The sequence below is a fragment of the Sciurus vulgaris genome (assembly GCF_902686455.1).
Source record: "Sciurus vulgaris genome assembly, chromosome: 4".
Classification (NCBI taxonomy): domain Eukaryota; kingdom Metazoa; phylum Chordata; class Mammalia; order Rodentia; family Sciuridae; genus Sciurus; species Sciurus vulgaris.
The window spans coordinates 26,096,591-26,112,785 of record NC_136464.1 but is presented as its reverse complement, the minus strand read 5'-3'; the positions used below and the strand labels follow the sequence as shown (position 1 = coordinate 26,112,785).

Genomic DNA, 16,195 nt, shown 5'->3' with positions numbered 1-16,195 from the left:
CAGCAAATCAAATCTACCAATATGTAAAATAAATAAGATAAAGAATATATCCACCAAGCAGATTTTATTCCAGGAATGCAAGGTTGGTGCAACATTCAGGAATCAATCAATGTAATTCACCTTTTTTTTTTTTTGGTACCAAGGATTGAACCCAGGGGTGCACATCACCAGCCCATTTTATTTTATTTTATTTCATTTCATTTCATTTTTTGAGACAGGGTCTTGCTAAATTGCTAAGGCTGGCTTTGAACTTGCAATCCTCCTGCCTCGGCCTGTAAGCTGCTGGGATTATGGGCATGCACCATTATGCCTGGCTATAATTCACCATTAAAGAAGAAAAAAAGAAAGAAAAGTCACATAACCATCTCAATAGAGGCAGAAAAACATACAATGAAATTTAGAACCCACCATTCATGTTCACCTACTTTCTGACAAGTGTGCTTGAGTCTGTGTCCAATTCAGAAAACATTTTAACAGAGTTAAAATGCTTCAAAAAACAATTATAAAGTCATTATGAAAACAAATATAAGGCAGAGTATGGAAGGAAAAGAAAAATTCAAATGAAGGACTATCTATTTTTAATAAATTAACTTGTTTGGTAGAAAATTAGTTGTATCTATATGGCAAGAACCTGTATGTGCTCATTTTTATACATATATTCATTTATATTTGTAGCATAAATTGAACAAAACTGAGATGTCTAATTTGAGGTGAAAACTGATTTTCTAATACTATTATATAAATGGTTCCTGAGATAAGTGAATTTATACATTTTAAGATTTTTGTGTACTTAAATACAAAAAACTTTTTTTTGAGATGGGTCTTCTTTGTTGCCCAGAATGGTTACAAATTTTTTGGCTCAAGAGATCTTCCTGCTTCAGACTCCTAAGTGCTGGGACTACAGGCACATGCCACTATGCCTAGCTTTAAGACCAAAAAGCAAAACAAAACAAAAGTGTGGGTTTTAAAAAAAAAGATCAACAAAAAAAAAAAAAAAAATTTTTTTTTTTCAGTACTGGGGATTGAACCCAGGGGTACTTTATCACTGAGTTCATTCCTTAGCCCTTTTTATTTTTTATTTTGAGATAAGATCTTGCTAAATTGCTGAGACAGCCTCAAACTTGTGATCCTCCTGAACTGTTGAGATTACAGACATGCACCACTGTGACCAGCTAAGACAAAAATTTTTAAAGAGAATTTCTGAAATATTCTTTTCTGAATATCATCATTGTACACAGGTATGAACACACATACACATGTGCTCTACCTGATCTCTCCTTCCACTACTTTTTTTTTTTTGTACAAGGAATTGAACTCAGGGTCACTCAACCACTGAGCCACACCCCCAGTCCTTTTTTGTATTTTATTTAGAGAGAGGATCTCACTGAGTTGCTTCTAGGTCTCGCTAAGTTGCTGTGGCTGGCTTTGAACTTTCGATTCTCCTGCCTCAGTCTCCCAAGCTGCTAGGATTAAAGGCATGCCCATCGCACTCGGTTCCCACTACTTCTTTTTTTTTTCCTCAGTTGTTAATGGACCTTTATTTTATTTATTTATTTATATGGGGTGCTGAGAATCAAACCCAGTGCTTCACACATGCTAGGCAAGAACTCTACCACTGAGCCACAACCTCGGTCCTCCCACTACTTAACTGACATATTTATCAGATTGCAATACTTTACTTGAGTTCTGAAGACATATACCTATTAACTAATTCACTGACTATTTCAATTATATCTCAGAAACAGAAGGGGAAAAACAGCACAGTGCTGGCATCTCTAAGTGCTATGTGATAATGAATAAAACTAGTAGCTCTAGGGTTTTTTTAAAAATAATTAGTTAATTAATTAATTTTATGTGGTGCTGAGGAACAAACCCAGGGCTTCACATGTGTTAGGCAAGCACTCTACCACTGAGCCACAACCCCAGCCCCTAGCTCTAGTTTTTAAGAAGCCATTTTTCACATGTGCAATCACTTTAATGGAATATGAAAACATTTCCCACTTGTGTTAATAACATGTTAAGAGACAGTGGATATAGCTCAGAGGCATAGTGCTTGCCTAGCAGGTGTAAGGCCCTAGGTTTGATCCCCAACACTACAAAAAAAATTAAAATTAAAATTAAAAAACACCAAAAAACAAAAATGAGATGTTAAAATTTTTAAATGATAATAATTTACTTTTATGTCTGAGACACAAAATTTCATCTCTGAAGAACAGATTAATAGAGTAAAAGCCCAAAATGTCCCAATATATTTACTGATGTATAATTTCACCAAATCATTTTTTACCAGGTCCTCTAAAATAATTTAGGACTTATTCCACCTATCTGTTCAAGCTCATGAACTGAAATCTCCAACATATAGGATTTCAATATACACAAATCTCAATAAGAACAAGTCAACACTAAGAGTTTCTGCCAGCCAAATATATAATTAAATCAACATGTTAATTGAATTGCCTCCCATGGACCTACTACGTCATACCAGAAACAGATGTTCTTAAGCAATAAGAAGTTGTGACTCACCAGCAAGAGTGTAATCCATATCAAAACCAAAACATTTTATTTTTTCCATGGCTAAACTTCGGTTCACAAACACCCTATAGAAAAAGAGAAAAAGAAAAAATTAATACAGGGGAAGGAATTTGGAAGTTTAATTAATTACTTGGCTATTTTTCTAGATCTTCTCATTTATTATTTTTCCTTGATTTTTTTTCTTTTTTATTGTATATATTTAAAGTGTAATATGTTTTTTGTGTTGTTTTTTGGTATTAAACCCAGGGGTGCTTTACCACTGAACAACATTCCCAGCCCTTTTCGCATTTTTTGTTTAGAGACAGGTCTCATTAAACTGCCTAAACTGGTTTTAAACTTGTGGGTTATCCTGCCTCAGTGTCCAGAGTAGCTGAGATTATAGGTATGTTTCATTGTGTCTGGCTCACAAAACATTGTTATGTTTATTTTGATACACAGGCACAGTGATTACTAGAATCAAGCATCTAGTTTTCCATCCTCCTTTCTTCCCTCCCTTCAATAGTAAAAGTACCAAAAATCTACTCCCTTGGCAGATTATCAATATACCCACATTATTAGCTATAATACTCATGTTGTACATTAGATCTCTTAGACACATTCATCCTACAGAACTGCAACTATGCACTCTTTGATCTACATCTTTTCATCACCAACCACTGTTTTACTATTTCTATGTACTCAGTTTTTTAAGGTTCCACATATAAATGAGCTCATAGTTTTCTTTCTGTGTCTGGCTTATTTCACTTAGCACAGTATCCTCTATGTTCATCCATGTTGTTTGAAATAGTAGAATATCCTTTTTGAAAGTTAAATATTATTTGTTTCTTTATGTGTACTTCTATATCCATTTACCCATGAACAGATATTTTGGTTATTTCCACATCTTGACTACTGTGAATAATGATGAAATGAACATGGAAATGCAGATATTTTTGCAACATGGGGATTTCACTTCCTTTGGGCATATTACCAGGAGAGGGATTGCTGGTTCATGCTGTAGTTATATATATATATATATATATATATTTTTTTTTTAACAGCAGGAACTATAATTTAATCACATCATATTATACTATGTAACATTATATATTTTGCCTATTGATATGTAACACAGTTAAATTTATTTACAAGCATTATCTCCTAAATCTTAAGGTATAAGTGCTCCTTTTCAGTATTACTGCTTATTTAATACTGTTTATATTTTTAATTTCTTTTTTTTTTTTTTTTAAGTTGTTGATGAACCTTTATTTGTATGTGGTGCTGAGAATCAAACCCAGTGCCTCACACATGCCAGGCAAGAGTTCTACAATTGAGCCACAATCACAGCCCCTATATTTTTAATTTCTTTGGAAAAGTTTTATGGTGTTTTCCACTGTGGTAGCACCAATTTATATTCCCATCAACAGTGTTCAAGGGTTTCCATTTCTCTACATACTCAGCAATATTTATTTTGTCTTTTTGATAAAAGTCATTCTAAGAGGTGTGAGATGACATCTCATTATGATTTTGATTTGTATTTCCCCAATGATCAGTAATTTTGAGCACCTTTTCATATATCTGTTGGCCATCTGTATGTTTTCTTGGGAGAAATATCTATTCAGATCCTTTGCCCATTTTTAAATTGGGTTATTCTTTCTTTCCTTCTTTTTGCTGTTGAGTTCCCTGTATGTTCTACATATTAACCTCTTATCAAATAGATGGTTTACAAATATTTTCTCCCAATTCATATCCTGCCTTTTCATTTTGTTGTTTCCTTTGCTGCAAAGAAGCTTTTCAGTTTGAGGTAGCCCCACTTATTCACTTTTGTTTTTGTTGCCTATACTTAAAAAAAAAAAAAAAAAAAAAAAATCATTGCCAAAACCAACAACAAGGAGCTTCCCCCAGTTTTCTTCTAGATCTTCTCATTTAAATACCAATATTAAGATTTATAATAAAAATCATTTGAGTCCTGTTTATATAAGTGAAATCAGCTATTACCCCCAAATATATGGTTGCATCCTGGCACTTATAATGCCACATTCTCAAAATTTCAAGAACAAGACTCTCTTTTTTCAATGTCAGGCCCCTAAAATGAGTTTATTTTTGAGAGTTTATAATTCATAATTCATAACATCTTTGTAATTTATTTGACTGTCAAAGATTTAAGGTCTACAGAGGCTGGGGTTGTGGCTCAGTGGCAGAATACTTGCCTAGAGTGTGTGAAGCTCTGGGTTCGATTCTCAGCACCACATATAAATAAATAAAAATAAAGGTCCAACAATTAAAAAAATTTAAGAAAAAAAAGATTTAAGGTCTATTCAAAACACAAATATTCATTCAACAGATAGTTACTGCCTACCTTCTATATTTGCTAAGACGGCAATATGGAATTGAACAACAATATTTGCAGGCAGGGGAGATAGCTCAGTCGGTAGAGTGCTTGCCTCTCAAGCACAAGGCCCTGAGTTCGATCCCCAGCACCGCAAAAAAAAAAAAAAAAAAAAAAAAAGAATATTTGCATTCATCAAACTTCTATCTTTAATTTGAGTAACTCAGACTAACAATACTTAAAAGCAAATAATTATAGCAGTTCAATAAATGCTGTAAAATAACAAGAAGAAGAGAGAACCAGCCATTTAGAGAGGTTGGAGAGGAGTTTGAGCTATATCTATAGAAGTTTTCTAGTAGGACAAAAGAAAAAAGAATGCAAGGAGAATAACCAAGCAAGGAAAGGTTTCCAATGAACTTCAAATTATTCAAATTATTGTGGCTGGAGTTTTCTTTAATTAAAGGAGTTTAATTTTTCTTTTTTGTTTGTTTTTGTGGAAGGACATTTTGTGGGGGAATAGAGATAGTGGAAAGAACAATAAAAATTATAAAGTTTAAAAGGGTTAGCAGGCATCAAAATCTTAAAGGCTTTATATGTCATATTAGGGAAAATGGACTTACTCTTACAGGAAAGAACAAATTATCAGATTTTGAAGAAATGAAATAAATTCAAATTCAGAACGCAGGGCGAGGGACGTACCTAAGTGGTACAGTGTTTGCCTACCATGTGCAAGGTTCTGGGTTTGATCTCCAGCACCAAAAAAACAAAAACCAAAAAACTCAAAGCCCACAAGACTGTGAAGACATAGGGAAAGCTGGACATATCCTAATACAGGGGATATCGCCATGATTGTCTTTTGGGGCAAGTTTTAATTGTCTTTGAAAATAAGGATACCCTTGTCCATTTGATCCCCAAGTCTGTAGTCAAAATTAAAACTGAATGGTTTATCCTCTCTTACTACCAAACTTTTTTTTTTTTTTGGCCTTCATTTTATAAGTACCTGTGAGAAATGAAAAAGACACAAATCAGTGGATCTCAAACTTTTAGTGTGTCAAAATCACTATCATTTACGTAAACTGTAAAAATAAGGATACCTGCATTGTACTCCCCATCGACAATTTAGATTAACAGTCCCCAAAGAGTAGTAACTGCACCAGGAGACGCAAAAGACCCCACTAAGATACAGTAAGAAAATATTAGATCTTCTACTGACACTTACTTTATAACTTAAAAATGTCTCATTTGTTTTATATTACATGAAAAATAAGGACAGTAGTATAGATAACATAAATATACACACCAGAATGAATGTTCTATTTTTTAACTGAGAGAATAGTCAAAGAGTTTAGAAACCACTGATCTAATAACTTTTTGAAAAAAAAAAAAAACAAAAAAAACTCTTCACCAGCTGGGCACAGTGGCAGCATCTGTAGTCCAACCCAGGAGTTTGTGTCAGCCTAGGCAACATAACAAGATCCTGTCTCAAAAAAGGAAAAAAAAAAAAAAACAAGCCAGAAGTGGTGGCACACACCTGTAATGCTAGCTCTTCAGGAGACTGCCGCAAGAGAATCACAAGTTCTAGGACAGCCGAGGCAACTTAGGGAAACCCTATCTCAAAAAAAAATTATTTTGAAAAAGAGATGGGGATGTAGCTCAGTGGTATAGTACCTGCCTAGCATGTGTAACACCCTGGGTTCAATTTCTACTACCACCAAAAAAATAAAAATAAATAAATAAACAAAATCTCTTTACTAACTATATATTTACTATTTTAAATTTTTAAAACTTTTCTTTCATCTCAAAATGTATGTGCTAACTTTAAATAAAGAATATTTCAAATATTTGCTTAATATAGTTTGAGGACTTAAAACCACCATCTGAACTCATAACAATCACCTCTTTTTCTCTGAAAAATATAAAGTTATTAGCAATCTCATAGGCATAACTTCTGTGCACTATAGATTAGCTTACAAAAACTGTTAGTTCCTGAGAGAAATGTTACACAAAATATTTATACTTTCCCTAAGAAAATCTGGTCTTCTGGAAAATCGATATATTTATTTTATCTTGGGTTAGTTATGGGTGGGAGGGGGAGAAAAAGAGTAGTTGATAGAAGAAAAACAAAAGGAACTAGAGGATAAATGATACCTCCTATTTAAAAAAACACTTCCCAACTAAAAAGTATCACCATGATCCCTATACTACTGTATTAAACTTCACATTGCTTTTACTGATAAAAATATCAACTTTATTATCAACTTTTCCCAGTTACACAAATCCTTTTGAAAACATAACAGGAGTAAAAGGCACAAACTAGTGGTTCCAACTCTAGAAACTACATGCTACTACTGAAGCTTAGGCTTTTCAAAGGACTCACACAATTCAGTCAAGGAGGCCAACTGGATCAAATCCTTAATCAGAGTCCCAACAGCTGACATGCCTAAAATATTCTATGGGAATACAAACAGGAATGAATTTGGAAAGATCTTTCTTCTCATGATAAAATCCAAGAGAAAGAGATGTAGAAACACATAATAAAATAAATAACTTTAATTTTGATATAACAAAGATGCTAGCTGGTTTCAGGCACAGCTAAAATCATAAGAAAAAATTAAATTCTGCTAATGTCAATCAGTGCTAAAGGCACAAAGAAACTACTAACAGTACCTGAAAAGTAGCTTACCAGTTTCTTTACTGGTCAGAAAAGAGATTAAACCTATACTGCCATGAAAATCTATCAAATATAAAATACATATTTATAGAATATAAAAACATGTAAAATATATATAAACATATGTATTTAGAGATATAAAAATCACAAAGAACATTTATTAACCATATAAACTCTGGGGATGACATATCTCGAGAAAATGAAAGTGTGTTTTTACCAAAATAATATCATTCCTCTTTGATTTAAAGTGTTTTTACCAAAATAACATCATTCCTCTTTGATTTAACTAATCCTGTTAACTATTCATTTATACATTTATTGAATGTCTCCAACAAAGCAGGTACCATTTTATGACATAAACCATAGAAGCTGTCCTTTAGGAGGTAGCCGGAGCTAGGGAAGACTTTATAAGTGCTTCAAATTAGTAAATAAGAGGTTCATCTATGAAGATCTTCCACCAAATATCCTTTATCTTTTCATTTTCATTAAAAACAAGTACCCTAACTCACAGAGCAGTTTCTGAACTTAAAAAAGCAACAATCACTCCTCTCTCCCCCCACAACCAATTTGTTTCTATTATTATGTTTATGAAACAAAAAGAAAATTTCATATATATTATCACCTCTCCTTTTCTTTCTCTAACTTAAGCTATTAAACATGGAGGGAGGAGTAATATGGAATGAAATCTAATTCACTGTAGAAATACCTAAAGTGCATAAGCAAAGCTATAATAACAAAATGGAACAGCTGCATTATAATGAACTTCAGTAAGTCGAATACAGTCATTGCCTATACATGGTTAAGGTTTATAAAGATAACATACTCCCAAAAAAAAGTAAGAACTGACTTCAGCATAGGGCCAGCCTTAAACCTGAAATAGTATGTCCCCAGAATATAGTCTTCAAAGAAACTAATCTCTTGACCTTAAAATAATAACTACTCTTCACTGAGATTAAAACAAAATGTTAAATGCTCTACCAATGAAAAGGTATATTATCAATTAAAAAACTAGGCTTACTGCCCTACTACACACTTCAAAACAAAAAGATTTATCTGCTTAGGGAATCCAAAAATTTCTATTTGTACCAGGACCTTGACTATGTACCTTTGCTAATGCATTTACTGAATCACTTTTCTAAATTATTAATCAGTGGAACATGCTCCACTCTTATGTTCAGGAGTCTACACATATCTGTGAAATTAACTTTCCAATTTTACCTTTAAAAAAGTACAAGGGCTGGAGCAGTTGTGGCCCAGTGGAAGAGCACTTGCCTGGCATGTGTGAGTCCCTGGGTTTGATACTTAGCACCACATAAAAGTAAATAAAATTTAAAAATCCATTGACAACTAAAAAAATTAAGACAAAAAAATTGTTTTAAAAAAAGTACAAAACTGTCACTCTAAAAAGCATGACTAAACTAAGCATCCAACCATAAAACACAATAACTAGCCAGAAAGTCCTACATGCTAAGCAATTTGCAAGCTGTATATTTAAGTATTAACAAGAAAAACATCTCTAAGAGACAGGAATATTATAAAAGTGAACACAGACTTTAATACAAAGGAAAGTATAACAGCATTTATTATAATATCCCAGTGCAGTAAGCATAAAAAATTTGAAGATGTAAATATAGATACTAACCAACATAAATAAAACCATTAACACAATGTGCTTTAAAAAGAAGGGCTCTAATAGTCTCACGCTAAACATGAACATGCAATTTACTATATATGAAATTTTGTAAACAGCAATTCTTAATGGTTTTGAGATTTAACTCACAATTCAAAGTAGAATTACCTCATCTGTCACTGGTTGCCGTTTTGCAAACTGTGAAACTATCTGAGTCAACTAGTTCTTGAAGTCACATAACAAAATTCTTCTTAAAATCCCTAGTATAATTTTTTTGTGTGTGATTTTAACCTAACTTCAAAAAGACTGTTTAGTCTGAACAAGGCCCCTTAATGGCATGTATCTTCTGAGACAGTGTTGGAGAAAACACCTCTGTGTCTAATTTAACTTGTCACTGGATATCACTGTTGCTCCACACAAATCCATTTGGAATAGAATTTCTTTGGCAATGGTGAACTTTATCTGTAACTCCTCCTCTTGCTTAGGAGTCACAATTTCCTGGCCAAGTGCCCAACAACAGTTAACTGCAAGAACAAATAAGACTAAGTGTTCAAGTGTAAAATCTTCTTGGCCGTCTGTTTTAGTTATGGGTTTGTGGCATTATACATTCAAACTCTGCTACAATCAAGAAAGGAAAAGTTTTTTAAGAAGTTATAAAAGTGCATTTTGAGTTGACAAACTGAAATTATGAACCAACAAATATATATGTGTATTTTTACTTAACAGAACAACATTACAATATGGATTTTTGCTGAAAACCTAATTTAGTACTTTTTTCCTCAAACTATAGTTTGAGGAGAAAAAAATACAGAATAGTTCCTATTTGGGGTATTGGCACCCATTTTCCCACTCAATCTTAAAATCACATCCAATTATCTCATGTGCCTTCATTTAAATTTCCAAATATCTCTGGAATTCAGGTCTTCCACTCGACTTACACTGATAACTTGTAGAGCTCATAATTAATTCTTCAGAAATCATGTCCCAATTGCTCTGCCTTCACATGAATACTAAGTTAATTGCTTTGAAGTAGTGCTATTCAGAATGTGGTCTGCACACCACTGCTGGTCTATGAACATTAGTCATTAATCCATGACATGCATATACAGAAATTTCAAGTATTTAGAAATTTTTATAACTCAGTGGTATAGTACTTGCCTAGCATGTACAAGGCCCTGGGTTCAATCCCCGGCACCAAAATCAAAAACTCAAAATCAAAACAAAAAAGCCCAAAAGAATCACTGTGAAGACATAGGGAAAGTTGAACATATCCTAGTATATGATAAAAGAAAAATTATTGAATGTGAAGCCAAGCATTGAGACCAGATCCCCTATTTCCTAGGTAACCTCACCTGACCCTTGACTTCATAATAATCAGATGAAGTGGTTTTCTTTCATTACCAAGAATTTGTCAAACAAATGGGGCAGCTACACCCTCTAGCCTGTCATTTTGTAATAACTGTATGCAGGTAAACTAATGAGTGACAAGAAGAGCCCAATGAACCAGATGTAGTAGCAGCACACACCTATTATCCCAGCTACTCAAAAAGCTGAGGCATAGCCAGGCGTGGTGGCACACGTCTATAATCCCAGGGTCTCGGGAGGCTGAGACAGAGGAATGGCAAGTTCAAAGTCAGCTTAAGTAACTTAGTAAGGCCCTAAGCATCCTAGCAAGATCCTTTTTCAAAAAACCAAAACAACAACAACAATAGGCAAAGGGCAAAGGGCTGGGATGTGATTCAGTGGTAAAGTTCTTCTGGGTTCAACCCCTGGTAATAAATAAATAAATACTGATGTAGGAGGATCTCGAATTCCCAATCAGCCTGGCAACTTAACTAGACTCATTTTCTAAAAGAAAAGAGGTTGGAGATGGAGCTCAGTGGCAGAATGCTTGCCTTGCATGGGTGAGGAAATAATGATCTTTGTTCTTGAGATTTGTTTGCAAAACAGAAAAGTATCTCATGACTAAGTTTCGGAAGTGTGCTATCTGGCCCATCTGCTACTGAGAAGGTACCCACCAGCCTGGGAACACCCATCAACTACCTATATAAAATCACTGCTAAATTAGCTTCCCCCCGATTTGGACTTTAAGCCAGGTTTTTTTGAGATGGGTTTTCAAATAGAAAATTCAAAGTTTAAATACCATAGATAGAAAAACACTAGAAAATTTGGAAGAGATTATAAAAACAGAAACTGTTTAGTTGCATTTGTTTTCATTTTCATTAATTCTAGCCAATAACTTGTTACTAATTTAACATTTTCTCTGATACATTTTGTTTAACAGATAGTGCCAGAAGAATAGCAGTCTTTGCTCTTAAAGTCTGAACAACAACCATCATTTATAAGATAAAACATGAACTAACTGTACCCATTTTACTCATATATTTAAAAGTTCCAGGGAAAAGTCAGTATGGAGGCATATACAGAACAAAATTTAATTAAGGGCTGGGGTTGTGGCTCAGTGGCACTGCACTTGCCTAGCACATGTGAGGCCCTGAGTTCAAACATCAGCACCACATAAAAACAAAATAAAGGTATTGTGTTCACCCAAAACTAAAATAAAATATTTTTTAAAAAATGTAATTAAGATGATTTAGATGAAAGATGCCAACAACTCTAAAACTTATCCACATTGTATAAAATGGGGGGGGGCAAAAAAAGTCAACAAGCATTAGTAGGAGATTCCACATAAAGCTAGGATATCAAAGGGCTACACACCCAGAAGACAAGGATAAAGTTGAAATACATCTGTAACACAGAAGTTGACAAGGAAATGCATATGTCAGCCTTGTCACTGAGTCCCAGGGAGAAGGAAAAACTTCCCCAAGAATTTGAACAGGTACGTCTTGTATGTTGTGGTCTGAATTTATACTACCAGGAAAACTGATTTATACTACCAGGAAAACTGGGAGGCGGGGAGGGAGGGAGGGGGAAAGAAGCGGGGGAGGTCTCAGTTGATAGCTTTTAATTTTGAGACCTTAATGAGACCTGGTCTCAAAATAAAAAGAATTGATAAATTTAAAAAAAAAAAATTTTTTTAAGGATGGTGAAGCACCCCTGCATTCAATTAAAATTAAAATTCCTGTCACCTTCATTCCAAAGGAAGAAATTGTGGTAATGGAAGCAGAATGATGGTAAATAAGAGAATAGCAGGGTACAATGGTGAATGCTACTCAGTTCAACTACTTGGGAGGCTGAGGCAGGAGGACTGCAAATTCAAGGCCAGTCTGGGTAACTTAGTAAGTGACTCAAAAAAAAAAAAAAAAAAATGAAAAGGCTGGGATATAGCTCCAATGGGTTCAAGCCCCAGTACTGCACAAAATTAAATGAAATGAAAAAATTAAAGAGAAGACTAACAAACAACAAATACACAAATAAAGGGAAAAATTAGAGATGATATCAGAACATCTGAAAATATATTTACTATTCTGAAACCTCAGTCTAATTAAATGTAGGTTTTTCCAATCACTTTTTCCCATTCTCCACTACTTCTCACTTTTTTTCTTCCATTTGTGAAGTATTAGTATATAGAGGGTAATTTATTAGCTGCAACAAAATTTTAATGTTGAACTTCGTGAGATAGAAACTAAAGAAACTATGATCATCCAGGTAAGCATAGGCCCAATTAAAAAGTACACTGTATGCCTACAATGGGAGAAATGTCAAAACCTGGAATTTAAAATAAAAATAATAATAAAATTCATTTTGGCCCTTCACCTAAAGAACAGCCGCTCTAGTAATAAAAAGCATTCTGGAGATAAATCCCTGTAGAAGAGTACCTGCCTAGCATATATATGGCCCTGGATTTGGTCTCCACAATGCACACACAAAAAAATTTCTAACAACTCTAGAAGATTAGTTGAATCATGACATTGATTGAACACTGCATATTACATTACACATCCTAGGAGTGCCTGTATTTTCCCAAAGATAGTCCCTTGGATAATGAATAATCAAACTTTTTATTTGTAAGATATTAAGTCAGCAAGCTGAAGAACTCCTGAAGTCTTATTCCCTCATTAACTTTATTGAGGCATAATTTGCCCATTAAAATAAATAAAATTAGCAGGACAAGGTGGCATGCACCTGCAGTACCAACTACTCAGGAGGTTGGATAGGAGGTTTGCTTGAGCCCAGGAGTTCGGGGTCAGACTGGGCAACATAGTAAGACCCTATTGCAGAAAAAAATAAAGATAAAAATTAATCAATCAAATAAATAAAATTCACTGATTTTACCAGTAAAGTTCAGTGAGTTTTGACAAAAGTATGCATTTGTGTAACAACTACCACAATCAAGATGTAGAGTATTTCCTTCAATCTGAAAAATTATTTCATGTCCTTCTGTGATACTCTCTCCAATTCCTGGCCCCAAGGTACTACTGATCTCTTTCCCCACTACCCACCTCCAGTACTAGGGATGTTTAGAAGCTCTACCACTAAGTTACATTCCCTAGCCATTTTGTAAAAATTTTTATTTTGAGACAGGGTCTCATGAACTTATCCAGGCTGGCCTTGAACTTGTGGTCTTCCTGCCTCTACCTCCCAAACTACTGAGATTATAGGCATGCAACATCATGCCTGGCTTGATTTCTGCTTTCTGTCACTATAGTATTCATGTAAATGGACTCAAATATTATGTACTTGTATGTCTGGCTTTTCTTTACTCAGCATTAATACTTGTGAGATTCATCCACGTTGCTGCATGTATCATACTTCTTTTGTTTCTGAGTATTCTGTGTGTGTATGTACATAGTGTGTGTTTGTGTGTGTATTTATGTATAATACATATACCATAATTTCTTTATCTACTCAGTTAATAGACATTTGGATTGCTTCCAGTTTTGACTATTATAGATAATGCTGCTAGAAATAATCACATACCAATCATTGTGGACATACACCTTCACTTCTCTTGGGTAAATATCTAAAAGTAGAAGTCTAGGGTCATATGGGGTAAGTGTATATTTAACTTAAAAATATACTGCTAAAGTCTTCTAATTTGCATTCTTCATCACCAATGCATGGGAATCCCTGATGCTTCACATTATCAGAGTGGGTTAATTTTATTTTTATTAATTTTGGGGGGTACTAGGAATTGAACCTAGGGTACTTTACCACTAAGCTACATCCTAGTCCCATTTTTAAAAATTTTTTTAAATTTTTAGTTGTAGGTGAACACAATACTTTATTTTTATTTATGAGGTGCTGAGGATTGAACCTAGTGCCTCATGCAAGTGAGGCAAGCACTCTACCACTGAGCCACAACTCCAGCCCCCAGTCCAGTCCTTTTTATTTTCTTATTTTGAGAAGGGTCTCACTAAGCTCTTGAGGGTATCAATACCTTGTGGAGGCTGGCCTAAAATTTGCGATACTCCTTCCTCAGTCTTCCAAGTCACTGGGATTACAGGCATGTACAACCAAGTCCAGTTATTTTTATTATTTTTCTTTTTTTTTTTTTTTTTTTTTGGCAATGCTGGAGATGGATTCTAGCACTTCACAAAAGCTAGGCAAGAATTCCCCCAACCCCAGTGTTTTTAATTTTAACTATTCTAATGCATGTGTTGGTATCTCATTGTAGTTTTTATCTGTTTCCCTAATGACTAATGATGTACAGTATCTCTTCAAGTGCTTATTTATTTACCAAACCTTCTTTTTTTTTTTTTTGCGGTGCTGGGGATCAAACTCAGGGCCTTGTGCTTGAGAGGCAAACACTCTACCGACTGAGCTATCTCCCCAGCCCTACCAAAGCTTCTTTTGTGAAATATCTATTCAAGTTGGAAGCCACAGCTGAGGCAGGAGGATTTCAAGTTCAAAGCTAGTCTCAGTAACTTATTAAGGCTCTAAGCAACTTAGTGAAACTGTCTCAAAATAAAAAATATAAATGGTTCAGAATGTGGCTCAGTGGTTAAGCACCTCTGGATTCCATCCCTGTCACCAAAAAAAAAGAAGAAAAAATAATTATTCAAATATTTTGCCATTTTAAACTGGATTGTTAGTCTTATTATTATGTCATAATAAAAGTTCTTCATATATTTTGGATACAAGTCCTTTATCAAATATAAATGTATTGAGCTGGGTGTGGTGGTACGGTACACATTTGTAATCCCAGTGACTGGGGAGGCTGAGGCAGGAGGATCTCAAGTTCAAGATCAGTCTCAACAACTTAGGAAGGCCTAAGCAACTTAGTGAGGCCCTGTCTCAAAATAAAAATAAAAAGGGCTGGGGAGGTGGCTCAGTGGTTAAGCATCCCTAGGTTCAATCCCTAGTACCAAAAAATATATATATATTATATATACATATAATATATTTTATATATATATATACACACACAAATATACATTTAATATTTTTTCTTAAAATATTGAGAATATTTCCTCCCAGATTTTGCCTTTTTACTTTGCTTAATGGCGTCTTTTCAAAGCATCATCTTTGTTTGTTTATGAAAGCCAATTTATCAATTTTGTCTTTTATGTACTTTATCTAAAAAATCTTAACCAAATTCATGGTGACAGATTATATTTAGGTCTATCATCCATTTTGTGTTATTTTTATGTAGGAATTGTTGAAAATACTAATATCTTACCACTAAACTATCTTGGCTTCACTGCTAAAAAAAAAAAAAAAATCATATACATATATATGTCACATTTGTCTATGTATTCCATATTTGGTTCCATGATCTTTATGTCTATCTTTTCACTAATACTAGGTTTACATAAGTCTCAAGTACAGTTCTGCACCACTTGAAAATGGGACACCTTCCGAACAATATTAGATGATTTCATCATGTGAATGTCATAGAGTACACTTACACAAATCTAGATGACGTAGGTCAATCACCAATCACATCACTTTCTTTTTCCTTTCAGTACTAGGGATCCTCAGGACCTTGTGCTAGGTAAACACTCTACCATGAGCTACAACCCCAGTCCCTTTTTATTTTTGAGACAAGGTCTCAATAAATTCACAAGGTTGGCCTCAAACATCCAACTGTCTTACATCAGTCACCCTAGTAGCTGGGATTATAGGCATGCATAAAACCATCACATCCACA

The 16,195-nt window shown here is 34.2% G+C and overlaps 1 protein-coding gene across 9 annotated transcripts in view; it reads right to left on the bottom strand.

The window, feature by feature from the left end:
• Window positions 1-16,195, bottom strand: part of NT5C2 (5'-nucleotidase, cytosolic II) — a 128,891-nt gene that overhangs the window by 41,516 nt on the left and 71,180 nt on the right. For 6 of the 9 annotated variants that reach the window (XM_079136335.1, XM_079136328.1, XM_079136337.1 and 3 more), the window contains one exon: window positions 2,524-2,597. In XM_079136335.1, coding sequence (XP_078992461.1) covers window positions 2,524-2,597 — 74 coding nt within the window. Of the gene's footprint in view, window positions 1-2,523; window positions 2,598-9,291; window positions 10,799-16,195 lie in introns of those variants that run through there. The other 3 variants (XM_079136334.1, XM_079136338.1, XM_079136336.1) reach the window with 3 other exon arrangements.